This window comes from Corvus moneduloides, chromosome 5, assembly GCF_009650955.1.
Source record: "Corvus moneduloides isolate bCorMon1 chromosome 5, bCorMon1.pri, whole genome shotgun sequence".
Classification (NCBI taxonomy): Eukaryota; Metazoa; Chordata; class Aves; order Passeriformes; family Corvidae; genus Corvus; species Corvus moneduloides.
Window position 1 is genome coordinate 32,935,270 of NC_045480.1, and position 16,589 is coordinate 32,951,858.

The window sequence follows — 16,589 nt, forward strand, 5'->3', positions numbered from 1 at the left end:
AGCGGGGCGCCGGCGGGCCGGGCAGCGACGGGCTTTTTCCGCGCCGAGCAGCGCACAGCCAAGCGAGGTCGGAGCGCAGCGTCGGCGGGGCGAGCAGGCGGCGGAGCTGGTGGGTGGTGGCGGAGTCAGGATGCGAGTGCGCCGGGATGTGGGCGCCGCAGTGGCGGGGCCGAACAAAGCCGGGGGTGGGGTTGGACGAGGCTGTGGCTCTCTAGGTCCGCCTGGCCGGCCGCATCTCTCCCGGAGGATGTCGGCTGCGGGGAGCAGGAGGGGAGCCGCGTTTCGCCCAGGGCGGGCCCGGCTGAGAGCGCCTCTCCCCCGGCTGCCTTCGGGGCTCCCGGCCACGCAGGCCCGGCGCTCGGTCGGTCGGTGGGGCGGGCGGATGACCCGCGGGCCAGGCGGGAGGAAGCGCCCGCGGTGCCATCCCAGAGCCCGCCGCTACCCCCTGCCCGGGGGCAGAGCGCGGAGCCCCAGGTATTAGTCTTCCAGAAGCTTAAGGTAGCTAGTTTGGTCCCTTTCAGCCTGTTTTTGTGGAGAAGCTGCCGAAACGGGGGGAGGGGGGGAAAGGCGCTTTAATTCTAAGCTGCTCTCTGGTATCCCCTCGGTAGACCATTAACTAACCGGAAACACGGGGTCAGAATCTGTATTCGGACCTTCCAAAACAAAGGGTGTTAAACCTCGTCTGTACCGACGAAAACCATGCTTGGGGTCCTGGCAGCCACTGTGACTAACTTTTGAGAGCATGTAAAAGGCGCTGCCCGAGGTGTATTGTGTCCTCTTTCTTTCCTGCTGGGCTGAGGGATAGAGCTGGCCATCTGTAGTCTTTTACCCTCTAACTCATAGTTCCCTCCTTTAGGTAGCTGCTTGTCAGGTGGTAGGTTTCAAACTAACACATCATGTCCTTGGTATTAAGGAACTAGATATGACTGTTGCTTATAGCGGTGGTGGTGGGGTTAATAGGTACAGCTGAATTAATAAGCAAGGGTCCCATCTACACTCGGAGTAATTTCAGATGATTTTACAGCTTCATGCTGAGTACCTAAAAGTCTGTTTGCTTTTGGAAGATCAGAATGCTGACTCAGTGTCAGGGCTTTCCAACAACTACATCAAGACCAGAAGTAATGTGAAGAGCTGTCACATGTATGGGCCTGCTTCCCTCGGTGGTAGCAGTATTTAGTAGGGGGATAGTGTCGCACAGAAAATTTAATGGTATATTTAAAATGTTTTTTCATATTGTCAGCTTCTATATTTTCCTTACATTATTAGTCAGATAATTATTGTTTAGCACTATACATTGTAGGGTGGAAAATTTTTAATTTGCATGTCTGCATTAGTATCATGTTATGTCGTGTATATGTTCATGTACAAAAAATACCTTCTTTGAATGCCTGACATTTTTCTCTTGCAGTCATGTGAGATGGAATACTGCCCTTTTCTAATCTTGAAAGAGATGTTTTACAATACTGATGTCAGTTTTGAACATGTGTTTTAGTAGTGCTACAGTCTTTGCTTTGTAGCAGCAGATATATACTGAACATGTGTTGTCTTCTGTGGTTTGCATATTTCAGGATCCAGTTGGTAACTAAAGACTAGTTATTTGCTTTCTCCCCTGTCTGAGAAGCTTTGGTATTATTTTTATCACTATACCATTCGTTTCTCTTGTTGGTTGTCATTTCAAATAAATATTGCTTTAAAAAGGAACCTGGTGGTTCTTACGGCAGTGGTGACACATGATGCTGTGAACTTATTTTCATTAGGTCTAGGTAGAATAAGTGAATCCAGGCTGGAATGGAGTAAAATGTTGTTTTATTTATTTTCCTGTCAAAAGAAAAGCATTGGAACAACTGCATTTATGTAGGGGAAAAATATTTTTGCTCGTATTGGTGTACAGAGAGACATTGGTCATTTTCTGGTGGCTTGCAGAGCATAGCTTTGGGCCTTTTCAAGCCACTTTATTTCTTACTACTTAGTATATGTAAAGACCATTGTAGTATCATCTTTATATTTGTTGTCTCTCTTTTTTTTTAATTGTATTTTTTCAGATAAAGTGTTATAAAATAAGCTTGCTAAAATCTGCAGAATATGTTTTGCTAGATTATAAAAATTATGTTGCTCTTTTCATGGACTTTTTTATATTTCCTTATAGTTGAAAGCTTGTCTTACCTAAGCTTTCAGAGAAAATAATATCAAAGAGCAGAATAAAAATTTTTAATACATTTTTAAAGCACTGTCGTGATTTCTTCCCCCCCACACCTCCCCCCACCAGGATGAGATCATCCTCCACAGGGAAATGCATGGCATCACTGCATTACCTAAAGCCAGATGAGGCAATTCTTAGTAGCCTGTTGGAATCAGCACCATCCTCCGGAGAGCACTGCTGTTACCCTGACCGGTGCTTTAGAGCATAAAATACCCTGCTGGTTCAAACGCCCATTTGAGTGCCTAGCAACAAAAGAGAGATCTCTTTGTGGGTGTATTTTGTTCTTTAAAGTGCAGGTGACTTGGTGCCTGAGGGTGCTCAGGAATTGATGGATATTAAAAGTGAGTTACAGATTCTGTTCTGAAGATCAAGCATGCAAATTTCAAATAGTTAACGTGTTATAACCAGTTTTTCTAGACAATCCCTATTACTTCTGCAAAGTCTCTCAGACAAGATCCAATTGTGATGAAGTAGAGTGCAGTAAGCTCTAACACTTCATTAAACAATTGAAACTGTAGGCTGTGAACTAGGCCTGCAGAGGCCTTAGTAAGAAATATTTTTATGATATGGTATTACAAGTTGTGCTTTACATTTTTCAGGAAGAAAGTACTATAGTTTGTTGTAATTGCGGGTTTCTTCCAATTTCATTGTTTCTTTGGCGCTGGATCACGGACAGCGGTTTTAGAGCTTTACATTGTAAGGTTGCAGAAGGGTCAAGGAGATAAGTCTTAATTTAAGGTCGCTTAAATGTTGAAGATCTCTCTTAGTGTTTGCATCCTGCTTGAACATTTATGTTGTAAGAAGCGTTCAGTGCTCACAGCCAGTTGGGTCTGCAGTTTGCTTAGTTAAGTCTGCTGCTGTTCAGCAGTTTGGTTGGAGCACACCTGATGTGAACCCAAGACAGCCTAATGAGTCACTTACCCTCCCTCATGATTCCAGGGGCTCATCTGTTGGCCAGAGAGTGTTAGCTTTCCCTGTACTTTGGCTGAGTCTTTCTCCAAGTAGCTGTTGGGAGCTGGCCACAGGTCATGTAGGCACATATTTACTAGTTTACACTCTCTCCTTCATGTACTTCAGCACTGGCGCTGCAGAACTTCATAGTGCCAAACAGCTGGGATAAACACCGGGGATTTTAGCAGAAGTTGATTTCTGTGCTGACACAGTTACACTGCTCTCAGTACACCTGCTAGCTGGTTTTGATAATAGAGTTGGCACATGATGCTGTGCTTTTTTTATATGGTGTGGCTGTTTATTACTGTTGTCAGACAAAGAACAAATGAAGGAAGTAAACCATTTCCCTGTCTCTCTTATTAATCCCAGCCACACTGAAGGGTTTGGGTTGTGCTCTTGCACAAAGTTCTTCTCCAGGAGCAAGAGCAGTATGAGTTGCATCAGAATGGTGGGTTGGTCTCCTTGGATGTTTTCCTACAAATTTTGCTCAGGCTGAGAGCTCAGGAAAGCTGAGAACCAAAGCCAAGGATGATTGCAGTAGGGATGGTTGAAAAAGTCAGAAACTCCTGGAAACTGGGCTGTGCTGGAGCAGGAGAACTTACAGCATTCTTGTCAATGAAAGCCATCCTTTCCAGTTCCTGGGGACCAGAAGCTCTGCTCTTCAGTTAGAGCTGGGTGCACACACCAGTTGTCACTGTAGACTAGACTTTTTGGCAATGCTAATGTTCCCTGCCATACAGCATAGGGTTGGATCACTGTCATGCCACAGGTCATAGGCATTTGAATTGCCCTTTGGAGCTGCTTGCCTTTTTCTTCCCATAGGGTACTTTTAATGAATTAGACTTTGAAGTTAGGGTGAATGAATCCAGATCAAGGTGCTAGGCAGTTGAGTTCAGCATTGTAGATTTAGTTCCTGCCCCATTATACTGTCTTTAAAGTAAATTTCTAAAACATAATGATAGAATGTATTTTAAACGTTTTATTTCTAAAATACCAAGCTTATTTACTACTTTACGAAAATATATTTTCAGGAAATTTCCTGTTTGCTGCATTACATAATACAGTTGCAAGTGTGGAATAATTTGGTGAAGAAGAAGATTTAATTACATCAGTGCTCTGAAATAGTATTCAGAGTAACGTTGAAGATCTTTTGAAGTCACTAAAAATGTAATGTCTTCCTAGAAACAAGTTAAGAAAGAAGGTTATATATAACCAAATTAGTGCTTCTGATGCATCAGTAATCGTTGCCACGAAAATGGGTGTTTGTGTTATACTAACAAGAGTATAGATATGAAGTTGAGACTTAATATAATATCATGATGTAAGATGGCAAATATAGTTTGCCCTAAAGAACCTAAGCCTTGAATAAGAATCTTCATCATATCTGTCCAGCAAATCTTGCTACTTGCTCTGGTTACTTACACCTTCTTATTTACCATAAATGTATCTGCTAAAGTAAGTTTTTGCAAAATTCTTGCCTTGTAATGCCTTGTTTGTTTATTGAGGTCTCAGCGCTTCTAAGCATTTATTACTTTGTCTTATCTGGCAATTTAAATTTATGATGTATAATTGTTTTCTGAAACTTGAGTTTAAGGTAACTTTTGGTAGTATGTTCCATGATTATGCACTAAGTAACCACGGGGGAGGTTTGATGATTTTAAATTGATTTCTGATTTGGTACCCATTATAATTTATTGTCCTGTGCTCTCATAAAAGTAAATAACCCACAGCATAGGGTTCATTTCATCAACTGTTTAAAGTTACATTATTGTGGTTTTATTTTACTACTATTGTATTTGCCTTCATATTACTGCAGGCCTGGGCCCTAGGGTATATCACCGTGTCCCGCAGCCATAGGGAGGAGGAGGAGAGAAGATCCAACAGGCAGGAATTGTGCAGCAAGATTGATTTATTTAATTATTTTACAAACACTTTTATAGACTTTTTTCTTCACAGTCTAATTGGACAAAGGGTCAGCCACCCCTTGGGGGTGATTGGCTAAAATCCTAAAACATCCATTGTCGAAATATTTTTCTACTATACCATAAACAAGACTTTTCAAGGTTGCAAGTGGCTTGGTTGTTTACATAACTCTGCTACCTCTTCTGTGAGAGAGAAAAGTCTCTCATGGACTTAGAAAATAGCAAGAAAATCCTCGCTAGCAGCATTTTTGTATCTACACCTTCACATACACCAGTTGAAATGGGATGCAGTGATATTTTCATTTGAAATGGAATGTAGAGAAATGACTCATTTCTCAAACTACTATGATCCAATTTCTAATCTATGTTAGTCTTTGCACATATCTAATATCTTGTATTGCTTGATTTTGGTTCTCAATTTCTGATGCATGTGGGGACCTTGCAATATTTTAAAGATTATTATCAATTTTTATGTCTTATCTTGCTTTTTGTAGGTGTTTTCAATGATTTGGTCACAGGGATCTGCAGACTTTTTCCCAGAGTACTTTTAGAAAAACATTTCATGTTCTTCTTTCAAATATGAAATGTGTAGGGATTACTCAGAGATACCTTTTGGGGTTTTTTTGCCTACTAATATATTAGGCTAAAGTTATTCTGTGAACTGTCATAATGCTTCTATTTTCTTGCGTTTTCAAGCTGATAATTGAAAGCAATGATGACAGACATAGGAGATGGACCACATCTGGGGGAAGATCTGGCAGATGCAAAATCTATTCCAGGTTTTAAAGGGTAAGTCAAGTGCTTTTGGTTTAAGTCTTCAATTTAAGTCTTGAGGAATCTTGTGCTGTAATGGAAGGTAAGAGCCATAAAAGAAATTATGCTCAATGGAAAAGTTTCAATTATCGTAAATTGTAATAATCATAAACAACTCTTTGAGTTGTACTGACTTTGAAAATATACAGTGTGGGACAGAGCAGGCTGCATGAATGTACAAGGAACTAAAAAGCAAAACACTTTAAGGTGCAGCTAAGCTTAGCTTAACAGTACTATCAAGTGCTTAGCTCTTCTCAAGAAGAGACATCTGTGTCTCACCCTAGGATAAATGTTCACATCTTTCTATGCAGTGCTCCTAGAGCTGACCTGAGCCTGTAGAAGACAGCTCAGCTGCTTGAGCTGACCTGCTGTAGAGCTGTGTGTGTGGAAGCAGGAGTGCAGGAGGAGCTTAGGGAGTGGAAGAGAGGAAACGCAGTCCTGCCAGCTAGTTGTTACACTGGTCTAGCACTGTCATCAGATTATGCTCTCTCTAGGAACTTAATTTGACTCTTTTTAATATTTCAATGAAAAATTAGGTTTTAAGAGCATTATGGACCTTTTATTTGTAAAATATAGTATGATTGCAGGCCCCAGTGTTGTAACAACTTACACTGCACATGTGCTTAAGTGAGAAAATTCATACCAGCTTCAGCATCTGTGGACTGAGAAAATTGACAGCTGTTGCAGAGTCATGAGTGGTGGGGGGGGTTGTTGTGCTCATTAATTGGTGTGCAGATTTACAGCTGCATGTAGAGTCTTGGTCTTTTGTTGTGGATGGAATGGATGCACTTCACTTGTAAGAGAGAAGAAGTAGCAATAGGTTTATTGATATAAAACAGTGATTTAACAACCTTCAGTAGTAGGTACAGCAGTGGTTTAACAAGATTCCATGGCAAGGTACACTTGATTATTTACAGCATAGAGGACAGGGTCAGATAAAACTGTTGGGGAGACCCTCCTGTTGAGACCTTATGTTCAGAAAGGACAAAGGACTTTTAAACTCCTTCTCAGAGTGAAGTCTGGGTGCAGCTGGATTAAGACTTAGTCCTGGACTTGGTCAATGGTTTACGTCTAAAGGATTATATGTGCACAATCAATCCTTTTTATCACGTAGCTAAGATTTGCAGCTTTAACATGCTATCAATTACTTATCTAGAAGCTGTTGTGGTGAGGCATGTCTCAGCCTCAAGGAGAAACCTAGAGAGGTATCCCTTCTGGAGAGGAGATCCTGGTGGGTAGCCTGCTGCATGTGGAGTAAGATAAATGACTTACAGTCATACTTGCATATGAGCTGTATTTTGGGATGGTGCATGCTCAGCTAGTCCTTAGATGTTGGAGAAGACTTACGGCTCTTAGCTATTGTGTTAGCTATCTCCCCAAAGTCCAGCTTCATCCAGATATAGCCATCATGCTGGTGGCTATTGCTTAAGCAGAAAAGGAGCACACATCTGCCACATCTTTTTAGGTTTTGAATGTTTTCTTGTGAAAATTCAATGATAATGACTTTTGGTTAGAATTCAGAACAGATTTGCTTTCTCAGAGCTAACCTTTCCTCCAGGTACATAGATTTCAAAAGATGATAGTAAAAAAACCCAACTGAGTTTTTGTTGATACAGTAATTGGCATCCTTAAACTAAGTTTTCATATTCTCCTGTGCAGAAGCATTATAATTTTAAACACAGTTCTTCCTTGATTCTTTTAATTTTAAGCTTGTTCCAAGTTCCACAGAAGGTTACTACAAATGCAAACTTAGCACTTTCATTGGGCTTGCTAGAATAGCCTCTTATTGTCATTATTTTGAAAAAAGAGATCAGAAATTAACACCTAAATTTTGTCTGGTTTCTATACAGAAAGAACCTACCTGCTAGCAAGTCTATGGACTCTGGAATTCTGCCAGACTACAGTTACAGAATGGATTATCCAGAGATGGGGGAATGTATAATAATAAACAATAAGAACTTCCACAGACATACTGGTACCGCTTTCAAGTTTTTGACTTTTTTCCTTAATTTAGATAAATTAGTGTGTTACTCTTGAAAATTAAATATGCAGACCAGTTTCGATTGCACTCTAAAATTAAGTCATGGGTGTGATTCATTTCAGTCCATTCTTCCAAATATCCATAGAGGGACCACATTAGGGTATAGCAGTAAGGAGGAGGAAAATTGATCAGCAGTACAAGTCTGTCTTACTTTTTAGTCATAATTTCTATTTTGCAAATGGAATTTTTCTTATGTCTTTAAATAGATAAGTAGATATAAAAATAATATATAGATAAATCTACAATACAGGTGCAGAGGATGGGAGATGGTGTGCACATGTAACAGTGCAATGTTTTCTCTGTTAGAGTGAATCTGGAATAATGGAATATTTCAGATAGATACAGGTATAACCGAGAAGAGAATTTGGCTCAATCAGGCCATGCCATCTATATAATATAAAAAAATAACACATTACCCTTATGTATAGGGATGCTACCTCGTTCGGGGACAGATGCAGATGCTGCAAGTGTCAGAGAAGTTTTTATGAAGCTGGGATATAAAATAAAGATCAACAATGATCTTTCATGTGGGGACATTTTTAAGCTGTTGAAAAATGGTAAGTTACTGCATGTTCAGTGTGTGCGTTAGGTCAACCATTGTTTCCAAATACATCTCTAGCCCTCACTTGTTTCTGGGTTCTTTTAGATGTTTCACACCTTCTGGTGATTTATTGCTAAGGATGACATGTACATCACAGTTTCTGTGTTTATTCATCTTTGCTGTCTCTTCATGTTTTGTGTCATGACTGTTGTCTCCATATCCTTTCTCATCTTCTAAAGAAGGCTGGAAAAAAGGCTGAAACTTAAATGCAGACTGATTTGTATTCTGACCCTGGGATCACTGAAGCTCTGTGAGTTGCAAAGAAAACTGCTAGATTGGGTAGAGGGGTTCTGTGCTAAATGATTAGTGGTGTGGCCCAAAGAGGGGTTCTGATTGAGGGACCAGAACTGCAGGTGCATGGACTAAATTTTCTTTTGGTTAAACAACTCACATGTTGTTTATCTTGTGAAACAAAACACCCTTCTCTCAAGTGAGAGCTTTATACTACTGTGTTAGTCCTGCTTTGTTTGGACTTGGCTACATTTAGACCCTTACATTAAATGGTGCCTGGAGGTATCAGTAGCCCTGGAACACAGGCCATTCTAGTCAAGTCATGGAAGGTTCTCTGCCATGACTGTGACTCATGCTCACTAGTGCTCTTCCAGACTGTTCCAGGTCACACTCAGACAGTAAAAGTATTCCAGTGATTATTCCCAACAGCAGTTAGCCTGCAGCAATTCTGGTCTTGGTTTTTGTGTTTGGTTTTTGTTAGGTTTTTTTGTTGGTTTGTTTTTTTTTTTTTTAATGAAAGTGTTTATGCCAGAAAGTGTTCCCAGGTATGGTTAACTTATTAGTATTGTTGCAGCTGGTCTGTTGACAGTAGCTGAAAATGTGACTCTTCTAAATGCAGTGCTTGTCCATAAATTGTAGAGATGCCTCAGTATACATCACTTGAGTGAAGTTGAAACAGTTAATTTATTCCAGAACAGGAATTTAGTGGTTTGGTAAGCACTAAACAGTAAGACTTCAGATTTAGGGACTGTTTTCATTTTTCATCTACAAACTTTTACATCTTTCTGAGTTACCACTCATAGTTTCTTTTGGATCATTTTTTTTAAACCTTGTTTGTCTTTTCATAAATTTGAAAAAATCATCTTGGTCCTCAAGTACATTTCCCACAATGTCAGGCAACAAAAGACATTGGAGAATTTAAATTCTGTGCTATTTGTATACCACAAGATGGAGGGAAAAAAAAAGTATAGATCTACAAACACTTTATATCAAGCTTAAATAACTGTAAGTACAAAATCAAGAGGATTCAAAAATCTTTCTAGACCTCACTACAGGTAAAAAGTGAGCAAGAGAGAAGTGTACTGCTAGTACCTAGGTCCCTGCAGAAGCAGCAGCAACTGCCGTGCTACATTTAGTTCCCATATAATCCAAGTAGTCGAGGCATCCCCAAGTGGAAAGAGAGGTAGGACTTCTCCATTCTTTCCCAAAACTCAGGATGTTCCAACAGTCCAGTCCCAGATCACAAGACTGGCCATTATTGCATGAATGAGATGTGTCATTCAGACTTTGAGACACTGTGGGAATACCCTTTTTGTCTCCTTACAGTATTCCTGACCTAGCTGTGTGACCATGTCTTGCAATGGGTAGGGTTGGCCCTTAATTTGGGGTGTCCTGTGCCCAACCTCCTGAGGTAAAGTAGGCAGGGAGCTTCTGTTCAGAAGTGAAAACTGCAGGTTTCTAAACATGTGAATTAGTTCTTAAAGACTTCTGTGACATAGGAAGGATCACATGTTCAAAATTTTGAGGGAATATGGGAAGTTAAGATAATTCTCTTTTTGCTTTCAAGTTTCTGAAGAAGATCACAGCAAGCGAAGCAGTTTTGTTTGCGTGTTGCTAAGCCATGGCGACGAAGGATTGATCTATGGTACAGATGGGCCTCTTGAACTGAAAGCACTAACAAGCCTTTTCAGGGGTGACAGATGCAGAAGTTTAGCAGGAAAACCCAAGCTCTTCTTCATTCAGGTGATGTACAGCTGAACAATGATCATCAAATCAGCCAGATAGTTAAAAAAAAAAATAGCATTTCCCACTAATTATTAGTGCAAAAAGTTAATCCTTTCTAAAGGATTTGAATGCAGTTGCTCTCAAAGTAACATTCTCTTCAGGTCTAAAGTGGCACCATTTTCCCTGTTAGGTAGGCAGTATTTATAATAGCTGATATTGCACTAATTCTATGTATTAAATGAAATCTTAGGCAATATTTAATGAGTTTCTGAGTGCACTTTTGAATTAATATCTGTCTTACCCAAGCTATGTAGCTGATTTAAATAAATGTTACTGCTTTTCTTCTGAGTCTGTCTAATGGAAATGTGACATATAAAGTCTTCTTATTTTTGCGGGTTTTTAATCATGACGTATGGTTTTTAATCATGATATATTATTATTTTTAAAACACAAAATATCAGTATTTTTATAAAGATCACTGCCTTTATTTTTTAATTTTAATATTATTTTCCATTCTTCCTTCCACCAAATAGGCTTGTAGAGGGACAGAATTAGATTCTGGTATCCAGACAGACAGTGGATCAGAAGAAGCAGTGTGTCAGAAAATACCTGTAGAAGCAGACTTCCTGTATGCCTATTCTACAGCTCCAGGTGAGAGACTGTCCATGTCCGCCTGCACTCACGCTACAAATTAAAGTTTGGAGTTGGACCTAGTCAGTGGGTGACTTCACTTGTATGGAATGTCCCTTTGGTCAGTTTGGGTCAGCTGTCCTAGCTGTGTCCCTTCACAGGATCTTGCCCCCTCCCAGCCCCTTGGCAGGGGGAATGTTGGAGAGGCAGCACTGCTCGGCAGTGGCCGAAGCACTTGGGTGTTACCAACACCTTTCCAGCTACCAATGCAAAGCACAGCACTGAGGGCTGCTGTGGGAAAATGCTCAGCCAGACCCAATACACTCTTTCATGAAAATATATATTTACTTCCCTCAATCACATGTTTTACCTTGATTTGATTTCTTTTTGAGGTGGTTCTGAGGCTATTCTCAGTTCCTACAAAACCCCTACCAAACCCTGAGTATATCCTTCTCACTAGCAAACCCTCGAATGTTCATCTGCTGGAAATTTAGTTAATTGGAGTTGTGCAAATAATGTACAGCAAGACGAAAAGATATTCTCAGAGAACCAAACAATCAGATATGCAGAAGTGAATGATAAACACCATCATATTATTTGTCTATCCAACTGTATTTGCATTGCATCCTTAAGCAAAATTGGTAGTGGCAGTGCCCTTCATAAGTGCTTTACATTTCCACTTAGCAGAAGTAGGTTCCGTCTTTAATTCTGCACGTATTCCTGAAGCTAGTGACACTGAAACCCATTTTCCATCTGTACTGTCACCTCTCCTTTGTATTTGTGTACTCCATGAAAAATAGTTATTAATGACTACGCTTGCTGCAGCAGAAGGTAGTTTTCCTGCCTTTTGATTTTCTTCATACTTAAGGTTTTCTTAGGTTATAGAAGATGATGGGATTAGAAAAAAATTTTGAGTTGGAATTTGTGGAGATTATAAAATCTAAATGTTGCTGGTTGGTGGTTTTGAGTTTTTATTTTAAAACACTGATTGCTATTGGAAACAATGCAATGTTCCCCTAATTGCTGATCTGTCCTGTATCAAAGGCTGCTCCATCTGATCACTTTGACGTTGCTCTCTTCCACAGGCTATTACTCCTGGAGGAATTCAGCTGAAGGCTCTTGGTTTATTCAGTCACTGTGTAAAATGCTGAAGGAACACGCAAGGAAACTTGAACTCATGCAGATTTTAACTCGTGTAAATCGCAGAGTGGCAGAGTATGAGTCCTGTTCAACTCGACAAGATTTTAATGCAAAGAAACAGATTCCATGTATTGTCTCTATGCTCACCAAAGAATTTTATTTCCCTTCCTAAAATAATTTTTCAGTTCATGTTTTTATCTGCATTTTATATGCAATATTAGTACAAAATACGACTTTTAGATCTGAGTAACTGTTCACTACTGTGTGTGGCAGAATGAAGTGTCTCAAAGTTAGATATATGTCTGTTGTTAGAAGTAAAACATAGTATGGCTGTGTTAGAAATGCAAACCTGAGTAGCTGAAGCAGATTTGAAAGTAGTGCTCTGAGTATCACAAAAAATGAGGAAGGGGAGACTAAAGAAAGATCAGATAATTTACTGGAGCTTTTTGGTGCTACATTTTACTTTGCTGAAGGGGCTGAGAAAAGAAACAGTTCTTGTAAATAGTTTGGTTTCATATCTTACAAAGAAGATTCAGAATGTCAGTGATGGTAATATGATAGTAGTGTCATCATACATTTCTTAACTCAATTTCTTGAAGTTTAGGTTATAAGTTAACCTAACTATTTTTACGCTTTCGGGCATAAACTGTGGAAAACAGCCATTTCATATTTTTGCATACAATTACAAAGCATGTTTAGAGAACAGTCAGTTTTTCCTGATAATTCCTGATAATTTAATACCTTTGTGTGTGGAATATTAGATAAAGTATTTATATCAACATGGTAGCTGTTTCAAAATAAATTTTGTACTCTGACCTTGAAGCTGAGTGCCCAAGGGACCAGTCTTCCAAAATGTCTTTTTCTGCAGCTCCCTGAGGGTGGAGCTCTTGGGGCATATCTGGGACTATAAGAACCCGTGCAAAAGGAAGTCTACATTCTGAACAGTGTGCTTTCCTCTTTTTGGCCTTAAATAAGAGTGGCTTTGCTCTGTGCGTACCACGTGTAATCTGTATGAAAACCTAGATTTGTGGTACTGGAGAAATTTCACTTCATAACTCTTAATTTCCATTGAGTTAATTACAAACTTCAGCTAAAATATGTTAACAAATAGTAAATTGGTATCTCTTGACTCTGAATTTTGTGAAACAGACTTTTACAAAAATTGCAAAACATTTTTGCTGATATTTCAGCTTGTAGCAGTCTTTTTAAGATCAGTGGAAGACAGAATATGAAATTACTATAGGGTGCTTGCAAAACAAGACTTGAAACTCTTTTTAAATTGTGTAGCAAAAACAGTGTTGGCATTGATGTTCACTTCCAGAGGCATTTGGTACTTGGTTTTTTTAATTAAATACTGTTTCCTAAATTGTATCATGCTTTTCAATGTGTGTCATTTGTTCAGGATCTGATAGCTTTTGCAGATTAATTTTAACTTTAATTATATCCTTTTTTCCTCAAATTACTCTTGTTCTTTTTCTCCCCCATCTGCCTTACCACCTGAAGTTGAAAAGAAGCCACCTTAAAGCATTGTATGCCATTGTACAGCCAGGTAGTAAAGTAGTAATTGAGACCTGGGAAATGCAGGTTCAAAAGGGATGCAGAGGAGGCAGTTTTAAACATTGTAGATGAGTTCCCTGATGACTGCCTGCTGGATAGGAGCAATCCTGTTTCTCTCTTGTGTAAATGTTCTGTGAGAAAGAGTTGGTCTATTTTAACTCATTGAAGTTTCAGTTCTGGGCAGATTATTGCCCATGCTTCTGTTGAAAAATTAAATAGGCCCCTTCTTCATGTAGATGGTGAATTACAACAAGCATTTGCAAGGTTGTATGTTGTAAATGACTGACAGGACTTGTCTTAATCTGCTTCAAAGTAATGGGGCATAGGGATGTTCTTTGAGTTCTTAGTTATTTTGCTATGAAAAACTCATGTCACAGAGTTTGCTCTTCTCTTAGGTTTAGTAAGTTCTGGTCTTGATTCGTCTTAGCCCTTTAAAGGAAAATTATTGTACAGCTTTTCCAATGGTCTTTAAAATAGAGCAAAACAAAACCAAAGCTGGGCTACAATGAGTAGCGAGTTGGAGGAATGAGGCCTGCAGCATGAGACACCCTGTGGCATATGTGGGAAGGGGATTTCTCAAGGTATGCCATGAGATATATGCTGGAGGGATTACAGTGGGCATGATGGCCCAGTGATGGGTTATCATTAATCTTACCTTAACTCTGCAATTGGCCAGATAGAAGAGGGAGTGATGCTTGTTCCACCCCTGGGTGTGACCCACAGCCTTTGTAGTCTCTCTCTCTGTAACTCTCCATATCCCTCTTTTATATATAAAGTGGCTGCCCCACCCCACTGTTCATGATAACAGTACCAGGATTCTTGACTACAGTCTCACATTCACTTCTCCCAAAAGTATTTGAAATCCTTCATGGCAGAGGATGAGAATGTGACCATCATGCAGACAAGTTGATGGGCTTGTTCCTCTCTCCTCCCTAAAGCAGGGACATCTCTGGTAAGATTTCTACCTGCACCAGAGCATACCTGGGAACATTTGTACATAGTGCTGTACTCTCAGATTATGTAGGTCTAGTGCATTTATCACTGGCAATCTGAAAAGAATCTGTTACATTGCCTGTTGCTCCAATAAACTGCACTATTTGTTATTGTGTGGTCATGAATGAGACCAGACATAGAGTGTAACCCATGTTGTGCATCTGAGACCTCACTGAACGCAGCCAGACTTACAGTGCTGAATAGGTTATAATCAGAAAATAAACCTAGCCGCATCCAGCCCTCTGATCTCTGAGGACTAGTTGGAAAGCAAGGGAGTTTATTTTCTGCTGAATTTCTGTACTCTAAGCACCAATCATTTAGTAGAGGTAGGGCTTAGGAAATGAGGTATTCCCATCAAGTCCTTTCAGGACAAGAGCTGCATTTTACTCCAAGTCAGTAGATTCCTTCAAGGCAGCATCTAGATACTTCTAACTGAGGGATGGTCTTCCAGTCTGTAGGACGTGCCTGTAGAGACAGAGCCTGTCGGAGAAGGCAGAGGGAGAGGTGGTAACATCCTTTTTTCTTGTGTCTTATTTGTATCTGTCCTATTTTTCTCATGTCTTTCCTAAACACTTACTCTATTTGTAATAATCTTCCATCCCACTGCCTCTTAACCAAGTTCAACCTTTTGACTGGATCACATTTTCCTAATTATCCATGAGCTCCCTAGCTCACCAGACCTCCTTGCCAAACCAAGTCAGGTGCAAGGCTGGGTGAAAACACTTTCATGAAAGTGAATATGCTACCCTGGTGGGAACAGTTCTTCGCTTCCACAAGAGAGGCCTTCATGCCAAGCGTGGCTGCAGTTTCCAAGCTGAGCTAGAAAGCAAACACCTGTTTTCACCTGAAGATCTGTTACTACCTGGATCATCACGTAAATCGTGTCCAGAAGGCTTTTAAGAAGTCTGACATTAGTATTTTGCTGACTTGAAAAGCCAACAGAATCACAAACTTTTCAAAAATCAGTTATGAAGTTAAAAAGATAGCACATGAGATACCTAACAACTTTTATTGTTTTCTAGTAAAACTAAAAAAACCACAAAAAAACCAACCAAACAAAAACCAAACCAATAAAACTAAAACCAATTTCTTTTTTCTTTTTTGAATAAACACATTTAATGTTAAGCAATGGAAGGAGGAAGAAAGTAAGAGAGGCTGAAACTAGGGAGGCAACTCATGCTGTCTGTTTTACAGCAGGTCAAATACTCCCTTCTGGCTAAGCAAATCCTTATTTTGAATGCCATCAGTCTGCCTTCTTCCCATAACAACCTCTGAGAGTATCTACTAAACCAAGTACTACGTCTCTTTCTATACATGATACATTGCTCTTAGAAGTTCATATGGTTTCTCCTTAAACTTTAAACCAGATTAGTATACATTCACTGGATTACTATACAGCCACATGCAATTTATATTTTTAACTATGGATCAATTTTTTTTTTTTTTTGCTAAAGCTAGGCAGTATGTGTATGAAATCACATCTAGTGATTAGAAATATTAGCAGTATGAATAATAACAGCTAAATTAAGACTTGTTACCCCATATTCTGTAAGGAATGTTACTCATTACCAGGAAAAACTACCTTTCAGCTGTATATTGCCTCCTGCTCTTGATTGCAGACAGTGGAGCAATCACAGCCGGTCTGGCTTTTTAAGGGACCAGGGTCAGAGGTATACTACTGCTTCATCACCAGCGGGTGTCGCTGCAGATAGCACAATAATCTCCAAAACTCACATTAATGAGTCATTCAAAATGAAATCCAAACACCTGCTGAATGAAGCAACC

At 39.7% G+C, this 16,589-nt stretch overlaps 1 protein-coding gene across 1 annotated transcript; it reads left to right on the forward strand.

Annotated features, from left to right (window-relative positions):
* Positions 1–21: 21 nt before the first annotated feature.
* On the forward strand, positions 22–13,625 carry CASP3 (caspase 3). The gene is made up of 7 exons (XM_032109353.1): positions 22–109; positions 5,770–5,862; positions 7,737–7,861; positions 8,356–8,484; positions 10,327–10,502; positions 11,018–11,135; positions 12,200–13,625. Exons 2-7 carry the CDS (start codon positions 5,786–5,788, stop codon positions 12,424–12,426), a joined length of 852 nt encoding a protein of 283 aa, XP_031965244.1. The 5' UTR covers positions 22–109; positions 5,770–5,785; the 3' UTR covers positions 12,427–13,625.
* Positions 13,626–16,589: the final 2,964 nt, after the last annotated feature.

Coding starts and splice junctions, on each gene's coding strand:
- CASP3 (XM_032109353.1), top strand. CDS start 5,786: ATGATGACAGACATAGGAGATGGACCACATCTGGGGGAAGATCTGGCA. Junction 5,863..7,736: donor TCTATTCCAGGTTTTAAAGG/GTAAGTCAAGTG, acceptor GTTTCTATACAG/AAAGAACCTACCTGCTAGCA. Junction 11,136..12,199: donor TGCCTATTCTACAGCTCCAG/GTGAGAGACTGT, acceptor TCTCTTCCACAG/GCTATTACTCCTGGAGGAAT.